The sequence below is a fragment of the Solanum lycopersicum genome, chromosome 2 (assembly GCF_036512215.1).
Source record: "Solanum lycopersicum chromosome 2, SLM_r2.1".
Lineage (NCBI taxonomy): Eukaryota > Viridiplantae > Streptophyta > Magnoliopsida > Solanales > Solanaceae > Solanum > Solanum lycopersicum.
In genome coordinates this window covers 58,821,030-58,834,738 of record NC_090801.1, presented here as the reverse complement: position 1 = coordinate 58,834,738, position 13,709 = coordinate 58,821,030, and the positions used below count along the sequence as shown (strand labels likewise).

The 13,709-nt window shown below is 33.6% G+C and overlaps 1 protein-coding gene and 1 long non-coding RNA gene across 2 annotated transcripts; one reads left to right on the top strand and one right to left on the bottom strand.

The window, feature by feature from the left end:
- The first annotated feature begins 1,917 nt into the window (after window positions 1-1,917).
- Window positions 1,918-10,629, top strand: LOC101259504 (MACPF domain-containing protein NSL1). Its single transcript, XM_004232864.5, has 7 exons — window positions 1,918-2,684; window positions 3,934-4,172; window positions 4,906-5,110; window positions 7,225-7,308; window positions 7,400-7,583; window positions 8,945-9,111; window positions 9,736-10,629. The coding sequence occupies exons 1-7, from the start codon at window positions 2,412-2,414 to the stop codon at window positions 10,423-10,425; spliced, it is 1,842 nt and encodes a 613-aa protein (XP_004232912.1). The 5' UTR covers window positions 1,918-2,411; the 3' UTR covers window positions 10,426-10,629.
- A 720-nt stretch (window positions 10,630-11,349) lies between these two features.
- Window positions 11,350-12,057, bottom strand: LOC104645834 (uncharacterized). The gene is made up of 2 exons (XR_740042.4): window positions 11,734-12,057; window positions 11,350-11,529 (listed from the first exon to the last, which is right to left on the bottom strand). It is a non-coding gene; the product is annotated as an uncharacterized lncRNA (long non-coding RNA).
- Window positions 12,058-13,709: the final 1,652 nt, after the last annotated feature.

Sequence of the window (13,709 nt, the reverse complement as noted above, 5' to 3'; positions counted from 1 at the left end):
CTTATTTTCTATATTTTCAATACCATATAAACAAATACTTGGTCAAAAAGTTCTTTTAATGAAAGCAAAACGTTTCCTTTCTCATTTATTTTACTTTTTTTTTTTGTCTTAGTATAAATTTTTTTTCTCTGCATTTAAGAACTTTTTATTCCAAAAATTGCACTTCTAAACACTTTCATGTGTCGTTTTTTTCTCTCTCTCTTAAACCCAACGATTAATTAAATATCATCATAGATTAAACTGAAGAAAAGGAAATAAAAGTATTACTTCTGATACTGACAAAGTAAATACATTTTCCATTTTAAAAAATAAAAATAAAAAATAATTTGGTTACTATTTTCATGTCAAACTCACAATTTCAATCAGTAAACTATTTATTAAAATGATATTTGGAGAAAGATGAAAAATAATAATCTAATAATTAAAAAGCTAATATACAAACTGTTTATTAAAATGATGTTTATCAATCATGAATTATATGAATAAAGTGGAATGCAGGTATATTCCTTTCATCCCATTTTATAATGTTTGATTGCTAAAGGTGTTTGAAGATTTTTCTTTTTAAAACTCGAATAGAAAACGGAAAAATTACGTGAATAAGGAAATTTATACTATTTAATTATTCATCATAGCTATAATTTGTTATAATTATCAATCGCGACTAACATTATACATTAATTACATGGACTGACTTCGAATTTGTATAATTAGTCATGTTTGTATACGTATAATTCGTCAGGATATACAAAAAATTATGTATAAAATACAAGTTTTAGCCTATATACTTATAAAATTCACCTCTCTCTCGCTCTCTCCTCCTCTCTCAATTCGCTCGCATCTCTCCTCCCTCTTCTAATCTCGCTTGCCATTTATACAAATGTATACCTATAATATACAGTTATATACATATACAATTCACCTCTCTGTCATTTTCTGCCCTCTCTCGCTCGTCTCTCTCCTCTTTCTTCTAGTCTCGCTCGCCTCTCTCCTCCCTCTCCCAATGTCTCTTGCCATATATACAATTATATATGTATAATATACAATTATCTTATCAATATACATATACAATTCACTTTCTCCTTCTCTTTCCCTCCTTTCTCTTGCCTTTCTCCTCTCTCTCTCAGTCTCGCTTACCTCTCTTTTCCATATAACTATGGAGTGTAATTAATAATTTTTAGTAATTGGATTTATAAACAGGATAAATAGATAAACGGATTACAAGGTAGGTGAGAGAATTGAATCATCACATGAAACTTCAATTGATAAATTTACGTCATTAAAATTTTCTTTAGTTATTATATTTTGTTACTATTTGAGACTATACGAAAGAGAAATACAATAAATGATTTTCTTACAAAATACACTTTATATTTCATATTAATTGAACTTTTAAACAAAAATTATCATTCAAATTTCAAAATAAATATTTAAAATTTTTTCATATTGGGATCTTTCTGTTAATAAAGTTTGATATTTTCCATGGATAAATTATACGACCTGCAAAGTTATAAATATAATTTCATAAAAGACAATAATAGAAAAAAAAATTACATTCCTAAATATTTTTGATATATTACCTTACAAATTATTTTTCATATAGTAATTACATTTTGTTACTATTCGACACCATATAAAAGAAGAATACAATAAGTAACTTTCTCACGAGATACTTTCATTGAATTTTAAACTTTTTTTCGTTATTTTATTTAATTTTTTTCCATATTTATTTTTTCAAATAATTTTCTTGCGAGATACTTTTTATACATATTAATTGATCTTTTATTGTGCAAAGTTCAAATAAATATTAAAATTTTTTCCTCTAATAAAATTTGATATTCTCAAGACATAAATTACATTACTCACAAAGTAATATATATAATTTCATAAAAGATAAAAAATAGATATAAAATCTTTTTTCTTAATAAATACATATTACGACAATTTCCCAATTATGGTGTAAAAAAGAAATACAACGAATAACAACAACGTAGTAAGTAGGGTCAGGCGCCGCTAGCTCTGTTCACATTTGCCCACAAAATCCAACTTTACTTTCTTCAGTCAGTCAAAGTCAAACGTTCTTCACCCAAACACGCCATAGAATTTTTTACCCAACACCGCCAAAAAAAAGCTGGCGGATGACTTTCCTCCAATATTTAAACTGAGTGATAATGACAAAATTGTCCTCTCATTCAACAACCCACTCACTTCAACTTGTGCATTTTTTTGGTCATTTCAACAACAAACAGACAAAATAGAAAGACCTGCTTTCTTCTTTCATCAGCTCTAATTCTGGAAATAGTACTCAAAAAAGGGCAAAGACTCCTATGAAGAAGAGAATTACTGTAAAAAAATAGTTGCAGATTCTGACACCCTTTTGGGAAATTCGAATTGGGTTTGGGTTTTCTTGGGAGATGGCGTTAAATCCTAGTAGTAGAATGGACTCACAAACGGCTGCTGAAAAAGCCGTCTCTGTGATTGGGTTAGGTTATGATTTGACAAGTGATATCCGGTTGACGGCCTGTAAAATCGGACCGAATGGGTATGGTTTGATAGAGATTGATCAGAAGTCGACCAAGGACCTGCTGGTGCCTGGTGGGGTGGTGGTTTCTAATGTTTCCACCTCTATCAAGTGCGATAAAGGGGAACGAACTAGGTTTCGCTCTGATGCTCTTTCTTTTAGTCAGGTAAATTCGTTGTTTCAGTTTTTTCATTTCAAATTCTTTTACAGGTATTTATTTTTTTCCCTGAAGCGTTTGATATGGGTATGAATGGAAAATGGGAATTGGATAATTGAAGGTTTTTTTCTAAGGATTTTGTAGCTGCTGCTGTGCTAAAAAAAGATCCGAAAAATGATGGTGAAGAGCTTGTAATCAGTTTCAAATTGATGGTTTGACTGAAATTTCATTTCTAGGAAATGTAATTTAACTATAAAATGGGACTGGAATTCCTTTTTTAATGAAAAGAATGAAACTTTTTGTGTTTTTCTTCCTAATAGTTGAGTTCGAAGATTTTAAATTAATTTTTGTTGGTGATTAACTGATGTTCTTGAGCCGAGGGGTCTATTGGAAATAACCTTTCTACCTGCACAGGGTAGGGATAGGGCTGGATAAACACCACCCTCCTTAGACCTCACTTGTGATCACAGTAGGTATATGGTGGTTGTTGATTAATTGATGTGCACAAAGAGAAACAGTAAATAACAGTGTTGCTATTTCAAGCCTCATACTTGAAGAAAAAGTAATGTAGCTACATTCTGGTGAGTTAGGTACAATATGGATAGAGGCGTTAAGCTATCTAGACTTGGGTAAAGTTTTTTACTGTTCACGTTGTTGCCGTGTGAAGGTTTCTGGTAATGTTTGGTCATACAATAGGTCTTCTTGAAGTATTGGTTATTGGATAATATTTTGCGCAGTTCGCATAGTCACGTAGTTGCATGTGAAGGTTTCTGGTACCCTTTTGTTCATAAAATAGGTCTTCTAGAAGTATCATTTATACATGATTGTATGACATGTACGTACATCAATCTCTTTGGCTTCTGGAACTTTGTCGCAGTTCAGTTCAAATTCAACATTGATATATGGAGATTGGAGTTGTTAAATGAGATTTGTTTTACCTATGCTGGGGGTGGAGTGAATCTCCTTTTTGTTTCTTTTAAAAGAAAAAAAAATAATATAAGAGGTTCTTTCCCTTTTCTTCTGGGGAGTTTTTAGTTCTTTTGTGCATTTATGAGCAATCATTATGCTTTCCATTTGATAATTGCTTGGGAAAGATGACTTTTTGGTGCCTGTCAAATTAAGTGTTGAAACTTGTTTTGCGAAACTCCAATACTCATGGGTCTTTTGATAATTCATTTCAGCCTAATGTTTCCTGCTTCGATGTGCATATCTGACTAATCTTACCTTTTCTGCCCTATCATCTGCTCATTGCATTCAGATGTCAGAGCAATTAAATCAGGAGCTGTCCCTGTCTGGTAAGATACCTTCTGGGTTGTTTAATGCGATGTTTGGTCACAAGGGATGCTGGCAAAAAGATGCATCTTCGACAAAGCTTCTCGCTTTTGATGGTTGGTTCATTACCTTGTACAATATTGAGTTGGTGAGATCCCATCTAACACTGTCTGAGCAAGTAAAACAAGACGTGCCTTCTTCTTGGGATCCTCCTGCACTTGCAGAGTAAGAATTTCTAATCCATAATCATTTAAACAACCATCTTTTGATGTTCCAGGATATTATAGATAAAGGCTGTATGTTCAAAATCTCAAGGATATATCTGGTACATGCTCCATTATGAAATAGGACATTAAATGAATTAGATTCGCAGGAGGTCTGAATCAGGGTGCTGCGAATTTTATTACAGAAGCATCTTTTGCCATTTTATGCTTTGTGTTTGGAAACTAAGGAAAGTAGAAAAACTGAAAAGGATGATATCACGGAGAAAGAGAGAGATCTGAGATTGTTTCTTTTGGTTGGGTGAATTACATTAGGATATTTATTTAGAGTGAAAATCTGTGTCTTCCTTAATTTTCTTTCCTCCTCCTAAGTCGAAAGACAAAATATTCTCTCCTATCTGTTTCTATCCAAAAACACTGTCAATGCTTTCCGCCTTTCTCTATCCTGAAGTAGTAAAAACTTCAATAAGGGAAAAGGGAATGGATAAAGAATGACTGAAGAACTCAAGAGAGTCGCTATGGCTCTGCAATTTGGACATGGGAAAAGCAGGCTTAGACAGTTTATGGAAATCTTTGAATTTTACTGCTTCTGATTTTTATTTTATCTCCTCCACTGGTTTTCTGTGCCTTCTTTCTACTTGGAAGGTTGACATAGCTTCCTATACATTATACCTTATATACTAAGGTGGAAAATAGTGAAAAATATTAACTGTGAAACCAATTGTATGATTTTCCAGGTTTATTGAAAAATATGGCACCCATATTGTTGTCGGGGTAAAGATGGGAGGTAAAGATGTAATTCACATAAAGCAACTGCAAAATTCCGTTCTTCAGCCAATGGAGGTGCAGAAATTACTCAAGCAATTAGCTGATGAAAAATTTTCAGAAGACATAAATGGATGCCAGATAGCAAAACCTGTTAGATCTGTTGAAAAATCAAAGGTATCTCACATCTTATATTTCAATCTGTAATGCAACTACTTTTTCTTTTAATATATAGCTTGTTATTTTGGTGCACCTTCTAGACAGTATAAGCGTGGGAAGGGGGTGAATAATGTTTTGACTAATGTTCGTCCTGTAATGTTTTGCCCAACTTCATAGTAAATAGTTGAACTTGACTACAAGGATTATATTGGTTCAACCTACTTCTATATCAACAATTGCGGAAGCAAATAAGTAAGAATATTTTACGTGGAAAAAGTTGCTGTACAAGGGAAGTAAAAAACACGACTCACATTGGTAGTACTACTTCCAGAACTTCACTAAAACTAATGAGAAGTTTTAGACTATTGGTTATAATTCTATAACCTTAGAGACTAACTCTAGCCATGAACAACCAACAATCACTCTGACCGTAGCTACACCTTCAAGCTAACTCTAGCGTAAAAGTACTAAGTTTCCTCTCAAAAGGTCACCTAACAACACTGCTTCTAGAATAAGGAAATTATGTTACAAATCCGAACACTTGCTACAAGAACTAGACAAACTGTAGAAGTTGATGAAACTTCAACACTAGTTTTGGTTCTTCAGTTTTATCTCTTTGTGTTGACATGAACTTGATTTTTTGCTTTTGCTCTAATGATACTCTCGATGTGAGAGCATAAATCTGCAAGAAAACAATTTCTACAACATATAGAACACAAGTCAACAAGGGTTAGTGAGAACATGAATTGAATAAAATCTTCAAACCCTAGAGTATAAAGGAAGGATTAAAGAAAACACATAACTTTCCTTAAAAGAAGTTAAGAACTCCTACTTTGGCACCACTTCCTTGTGAACTTGGACTTAACATTAACATGCAAGATCTTCCAAGATCCTCATGTATTTTGGATGTTAGGTCAGATCTATCTCATGATAAAACATGTTACGTGTTAATATCGGAAAAGGGTTTTGTGACTTAATTCGGGATCTGGGTATGGCAGCATTTTTTCTCCTTTCAACTCACCCTCACACTTTAGGATGTGTTTTGCTTGCTAAGCTAATTATGTCATTTCCAAAATCTTTTGGAGGATAGTTATCCCATTTTACTGATGAGACTTGGATGATTGATGTGCTTCATGGCTGTTCAGGCATCTAGAAGCCATGTATTGGGGTACTACATAAGCTGCAATTCAGAATAAACCTCTATAGATTCATATATATTGAGAATGATGCTGGCTCTTATGGTGTCTGTTGGTTCTCTTTGATGAAGGACAATCAGAGTGTTTCACTGCCTTCCATCCAATTAGTTTAAGCTAGTCTACTATCTTCTAAGATCGAGAATGATTTGACTAGGCTATTACAATCGAGATATATTAATATGATTTTAGAATTTCTTGAAATGGTAAAAAGAGCTACTGTATATTCAATTGTAACACCATACTCCCTACGTTCCGATTTGTACGCACATTTTGGATGTACACCAAGTTTAAGATAGAAAGGAAGAGATTTTAAACTTGTCATCTTAAATATATCATTATATTTGTGTCGACACGAGACTTTTGAAAATCGCTAAATAACTTGTGTGGCTACGAATGACTTGTCATTGGGGATAAAATGGGAAATTCTAGTTAAAACTTTTTCCAAATTTAGCCCAATCAAGACAAGTCTGCCCTAATAGAGGGTGCTGTGGAAGAAATTAGGCACTGATTGAGGCGAATTTAGGGAAGTGCCACTCTTTTTGGATTGGGCTAGTAAAGAAATAACGTCGTAGTGTAATGTAATGCTAAATCCGAATCTTGTAAAAACATTTATTTGCTAGTGATCAATCTTTTCAAGAGAAGGTAATACTGAAATCTGGACAAGCAAAATGGGGTTGAGGGATTGAAATCTATTGTTTGTTAATATAACTTAGACACTAAATCTACAAGCCCCAAGTCATAATTGTGATGGAACAAAGTTATGTATGGGTTAGTCAAACAAACTTAGGGTAAATAATGGCATGCCCATGGATTTCTCCAGGAAAGGTAAGCAAAATGGAAACAATATGTTCATTGTAAAATTTTGTTAGAAGTTATTTACACAGATCAAACAAAACAAATAGTCTGACAGGAGTTCCAATTTCTTACACATGACAGGGCGAAAAATCAATATTCTCAGATCCGCATCTACCATTTGCAAACTCAATGAGACCATCTATTATGTCTTACTCCAAAGCTGATGTAAGTTTGTTTTATTTCCTCTGAAATGAATTGCTATGTCTTCTGTTGATAAGCTCTTTGTAAAGGATTTGGATTTGAATTCTTCACGCAGGATCTACTAAGTATTCATATCCGACGAGGAGGTCTTGATTTTGGTCAAAGTCATAGCCAGTGGCTTCCTACTGTATCACAGTCCCCCAATGCTATATCAATGTCGTTTGTGCCAATCGCTTCACTTTTGAGTGGTGTAAGGGGCAGTGGATTTTTAAGCCATGCAATTAATCTTTACCTGCGATGTGAGTATGTCTATTTCATTGTTGCTTTATTCTTCTGGTGGAAATGGTGTTCTTCACCGAGTATACCTGAGGTTTTGGCTATTTCTGTGAATATTATGAGAATTAAAATATCGACAAGATCTAGCTTATTCTCTTCTCCCTACAAATTCCAGCACGACAGACGGAAGGAATGGAAAATGAGAAGGGAATAATATGCACAGCATTTCAATTGAGATTTTTTTTTTGGAATCAGCTCTGACCCTTAGTTTACCTGATAAAGGCAGACAGATAATTCACTCACTAGTGATCATTTGCTTTGAATTCATCCTTCTTATCTGCTTGGATTTTTGAGCAGCAATACAGTCTTATACAATGAATAGATTGTTGTAATTGATGCTGACGTAAAACCATTTATTCTTTTTTTCTATATGATACAGATTGTCTTTGAAGAGATATTAATGAGCCATTAAAGAACCCTAATTTCCCACTTTGTAGGATTTCATTGGGTTTATTGTTGTTGTTGTATTAGAGAACCCTAATTTGCCAAAAAGAACTATTGAATATTGGAATGTGACTGTTCCAAATGAAGGAAATGGCTATCGAGAACACGTATAATTTAATACTAACTAGTTTGGGATTTCACCACAAAGGGATATGGTGGGATGGATGGATGAATCCCTCCTCCCTTAATTAGAGGTCTCGGGTTCGAGCACGGGGAATGTGAAAATTTCTAGTGGGGAATGCTTCCCTCTTAAGTGGACTCTATGACTATGTTTGCACGTATCAGGATTAGTCAGGTCAGAGTTCTGGATAGCTGGTTAAACAAAAAAGTTTGGGAGTTGTAGTTGTTGCTATTTTTTATGTATTTCATAAATATAAAAATGTATTGGAATACAATTAGGCTATTTGCATTAGCTTATTGAACAAACAAAGCATCACTGGATTGATGACAGTACAAAAACAGTTGAAGAGTTCTATCACGTGGACAATGAACAAAAATACACACTCGATCTTACAAAAAGTTGGGTAAAGCATTTTGGCAATTGGAGAAGTTATCCTGCTTCAATCTGTGCTTTCAGTTTCCATCACCAGTTTCTGTAGAATTATTTGGGTTACAAATCCTATCTTTTTTACTTGATCTTTGCAAATGTCTTCAGTTTTGTGAGAGCAGAACACGTGACTATTACACTCCTACTCTGTGGAAGCCCTCCCACAGTTTAAATATATATGACTTCTATGAAAGAATATCTTTCTTTGTGTGTTTTAGGAAGATCAAATTTGTTTTCGTGTCAACAGTTGTGAAGTTCTTTTCCATTTATTTCATTTAGAGCTATATGACTATTAACAGCTTCTTATCTCTGATAATGAATATTCTTTTGCAGATAAACCACCAATCGAGGAACTTGAACAATTTTTAGAATTTCAGTTACCTCGGCAGTGGGCTCCAGCATATGGTGATCTTCCTCTTGGTCATCGCCACAGAAAACAGGCCTCTCCATCCTTGCAGTTCACTTTGATGGGTCCAAAGCTATACGTTAACACTGTAAAGGTATTTCTTCATATGTTAAGAGTGTGAGAACATCAAGAGAACTTTTTCTCTAATCAGGATTTTCAAGAGCAGCATTTTGATGTTTTTTGTTTATCAGCAGAGACCCAATTATAGTTTAAAATTTACCCTTTTCTCCTTACTTGGAAGGAATAAAGGAAATGCAGCAAGAAAAGTTCTTTTCTATGCCTTTCAAAATGTGCATTGACTAGTGTTGTTGTACTAGTTTTAAAATTCGGAAAGGCGGTGCACTGCTTTATGAGTTTTGATTTTGATGGCAAACCTTTATGTTATTTCTCCTTGATCTATTTTGGAGTAGTAGAGTTGATCATTTTCTCGACTTGGTGATTTAGACCTATCAAACAATTTCTTGAGAGCCTGTTAAATCCTTTATCCCTCCAGAGAACAACCTGTGCTTCAACTTTCTTTTTGCTTTAAATAAGCATAAACTATTACAAGAAGATGTGACCTGTTGTTGATTTTGATCTATGATCAGCATTTCTAAGATCTTTGAGGGCTGAAGATTAACGTAACTATAATTAGATAGTTTTTTATTCTGGGAACATCTCAGTTGAAGTGGGAGCTCTGAATGATCTTTCTTTTTCTCCTCTTGCTAAATATTTGCAGGTTGACTCTGGAAACAGGCCAGTAACTGGAATTCGGTTATACTTGGAAGGTAAAAGGAGTGATCACCTGGCTATCCATCTTCAACATCTATCAGCACTTCCTCAAAGTATCCAACTAACAGATGATCTTAGCTATGAGCCTGTCGATGAACCAGTTGAACGAGGGTATCTTGAACCTGTCAAATGGAGCATATTTTCACATGTTTGCACCGCCCCAGTAGAATACCGTGGAACACGGATCGATGACTCTGCTTCTATTGTGACCAAGGCCTGGTTTGAGGTGAAGGTTATTGGAATGAAGAAGGTCCTCTTCCTGAGGCTGGGATTCTCGATGGTCGCCTCAGCGAAGATCCGTCGGTCAGAGTGGGAAGGACCAGCAACCACATGTCGAAAATCAGGTTTGATCTCAATGCTGATCACTACCCCATTCAGTACAAAGCTAAACCAACCCCAGAAGCCAACAAAGGTGGACTTGAATTCCGCGGTTTATCCTGGTGGTCCACCTTCACCAGCAAGAGCGCCAAAGATGTCGCACTTTGTTGATACAACAGAAATGGTAAGAGGTCCCGAGGAGTCCCCTGGTTACTGGGTGGTTACTGGTGCAAAGCTGTGTGTAGAAGATAGTAGGATAAGAATGAAAGTGAAGTACTCCCTCTTAACCATACTTACAGAGGAGTCATTGTTGATATAAACGATTGAAAGATTTCATTTCAAGCTTTATCCATCTTTCTCTATAGGACATTGTGTATATTTCATCTGATATTTGCGCAGATATGCAGAAAGTGTTATAGCAAGGTCAAATTGACCCAGTTAACAGTTGAGTGTGTAAAGAAATTATGAAACTTTTGTTGAAAGAAAACGAAGAGTTTCTGAATGTACATTTAACGTTCCTAAATGCACTCTTATTATTTCTCTGATCATTGCTTTTAGAGTATAATATATTTGTGCTTGAAAATGTTTCCAAGTTGATGGACGACAAGAAAACATCTCACTGTTTGTTTGTAGTTCTGGCTCAAGTGGTAAGTTTCTTATATCATATTTTCCAGTTGTCTAAAGGAATAGAAAAGATATTCTTTTTTTCCAAATAGTCTTAGGGATAATTTATTTTGAACGAGTGTGTTCTGGAAGGAATAGTTTTTCAAACGCTCTGGAATAGTTTTTCTATCTTCAAAAGATTGGGGTAAAGATGTATAACCAACACCACCTCGATCGGAGGTTTTAATTTCTCTATCATATTTAGGGAAAAAAGAAGTAAAAATTTCTAATATAGGAACTGCCATTGTAAGTTAGCAATGTATGAGCCACAACCGTAGTTGCGTACACAAAAAATTTGTAACTCTTTAGATTAAATTTAGTGCAAATACAATTAATATAAATACTCTATTTCTTATAATATTTGTATCAATATGAATGTTACCGAGTCTAATACAATTATGAAAATAAGAATTAAGGATGTTGTACAACAACAATCACAAGTCTGATTTAGACAAGATAAAATATACGCAAAACATATCGTTATTATTATGAATTAGATAAACTGATTTTGATTCCGAAAAAATAAGTGATCAACATAAAATTATATTAGAATAAGAGACTAAAATAATAAGATAGGTTGTACCACTTAAAAGCCCTTTCATCATAGATATTCTCTTTCCATTTTCTACTAGTCTATAAGTAACATTTGTCTTATAAAAAATAAGGTAAAAGAAACTGAAAGAAATGAAATATATTTACAAAATAACATTGCTGTTGGTGCAACCTTCATCATCTTCACCAACCAACAAATCCTAAGAAGCTACACCCAATAAAAAATCATATATTAAAATTAAAGAAGTAGTCAACAAGCTAATTAATACATAAAAATATATTCCTCGGATACTAAATTACCAGTAATTGAACAATCAAATTTGATTAAAATCATATTATATAAATTTTGATGATTATTCATATCGCTCCATTTAAACTCATCGATCTGATTAAAAAAAATAAAAAAGTGTACCTGAGGGAACGAATGGCCATATGTTGAGAGAGAGCATGGAAGAAGAAATTAGCTCCATGAAGGAACATGACAACACCAGTACATCCTAGCACAAACAATTCAAACATCCTTAATTTTTGTTTTTACAAAAGATCATAAAACTAAAGAACAAATTGGGGACTGTTTGTTTGTAATGTTTGCAGATAGATATTTGATGAAAGAGAACAGAGATGTTTATCATAGTTTTACAGTGTGTGGGAGGGGGGCTTTTAAATAGAAAATGGACCAAACAGGGAACAAGTGAAAAATGAATTATTATTTTTTTGTTTTTTAGTTTAATGGGATAAATCATGGGTGGAAATGACGTGGACGTACAAATCTCAATTCACAATAATGCTGGCCTAAATGGGCTTATTTGATCCACTTTGTGAATTAGGCCCAATAATGATGGATCGTGACAATTTGAGCCCAACTTAATATTGTTTTACCTTTAACGTGTTACTTCTAGAAATTCCATACAATTCGGAGCTAATTTACATCCTATTCAGAAAGTTTTCATCGCAAATGATATTTAGTTAACGAGGGAAATGTATTCGAGAGAGTATATGAATGTATTCGAAAGGGATAGGGATGTATCTGAGAGGGAATAAGTATATATTCGAGAAGATTTTTTGTAATTTTTGTAAATGATAGAGAATTTTAGTGACTATGATATCTTAAAATTATGTATTTATGTAATTTTTCCTTTACATGTTTTTTTAAAGAAAAACCTTTGAAATGCTCATTTTTGTTTAATTATATGCTATATAAAGTTCATACTATATTTGATTAATTTATGATTAAATAATTATAATTTAATGTATTAATGAAACTTTTACATATTGAAAGAAATTTACGACGAGCACAACAAAAATAGTAAAGCATATTGTTGGAATAATAATTTGTCCTAGTATAAATAAAGATGTTCTTAGTCTTTTTTTATTGTGTAGAATTATTTGGGTATATTAATATAATATTTCTTCAAATATTCATAACGAGGAAAGGAAATAAAAATGAATGTTAAACTAATTATTGATGCGATACCTTTTCAACTAATTGTCCCTTTTAATATTTCAAATCATTACTTTTAAGCTACTTTTCTCTCCTCAATTTTTTTTTTTGGAAAAGGATCAAATATGCCGCTAAACTATTTGAAAAAGTTTAAATATACCCCGTTTAAAGTTTGGTCCATTTATATCCTCGCCGTCCAACTTTTGGTCCCTTTTGAGCGTTAGTTGGCCAACTCGGAATATCCAACTCATTTTACTTTTATTTAAATGCCAAATAAATTTTCAACGTCATTTTTATGTATTATCACTTGACATTTATATTCAAGGGAAAGGGGTCAAATATGCCCCTAAACTATTCGAAAGGTCTAGATATACCCCGTTTAAAGTTTGGTCAATTTATACCCTCGCGTCCAATTTTTGGTCTACATATGCCCTTATGGGTGTTAGTTGGTCAACTCAAAATATCCAACTCATTTTACTTTTCTTTAAATGCCAAATGGGATTTCACATCAATTAAATATATTATCACTTGACATTTATATTAAAAGAGAAAGGGGTCACTTATGCCCTAACTATCCGACTTAATTTTAAAACACATATACGACCGTCTTTTAAATGGTTCAATTATGCCCCTAATCCGACTCATATATGTGAATTATTTTGTTATTTACATCATCATCGCCTGCTGCAGCTTGCAGTTGTGTCTGTAATGTTGTTGCGGTGAATTCCTCTGCTCTAGCCCTTGCCTGCCAGGTTTGCGCCTCAAGCTCTGCGTTGCGCCAAAACGCTTTTCAAACCTCGACTTCCTTTTCCTTTAGTTGTCATGCCATTGATTCCTCGGTGGTTTCAATCAAAGCACGATAGTGTTCACCATTTAAATGGTTCAATTATGCCCTAATCCGACCCATATAGGGTATTTAAAAAAAAGGGTCTGGTTGTATAGATTAT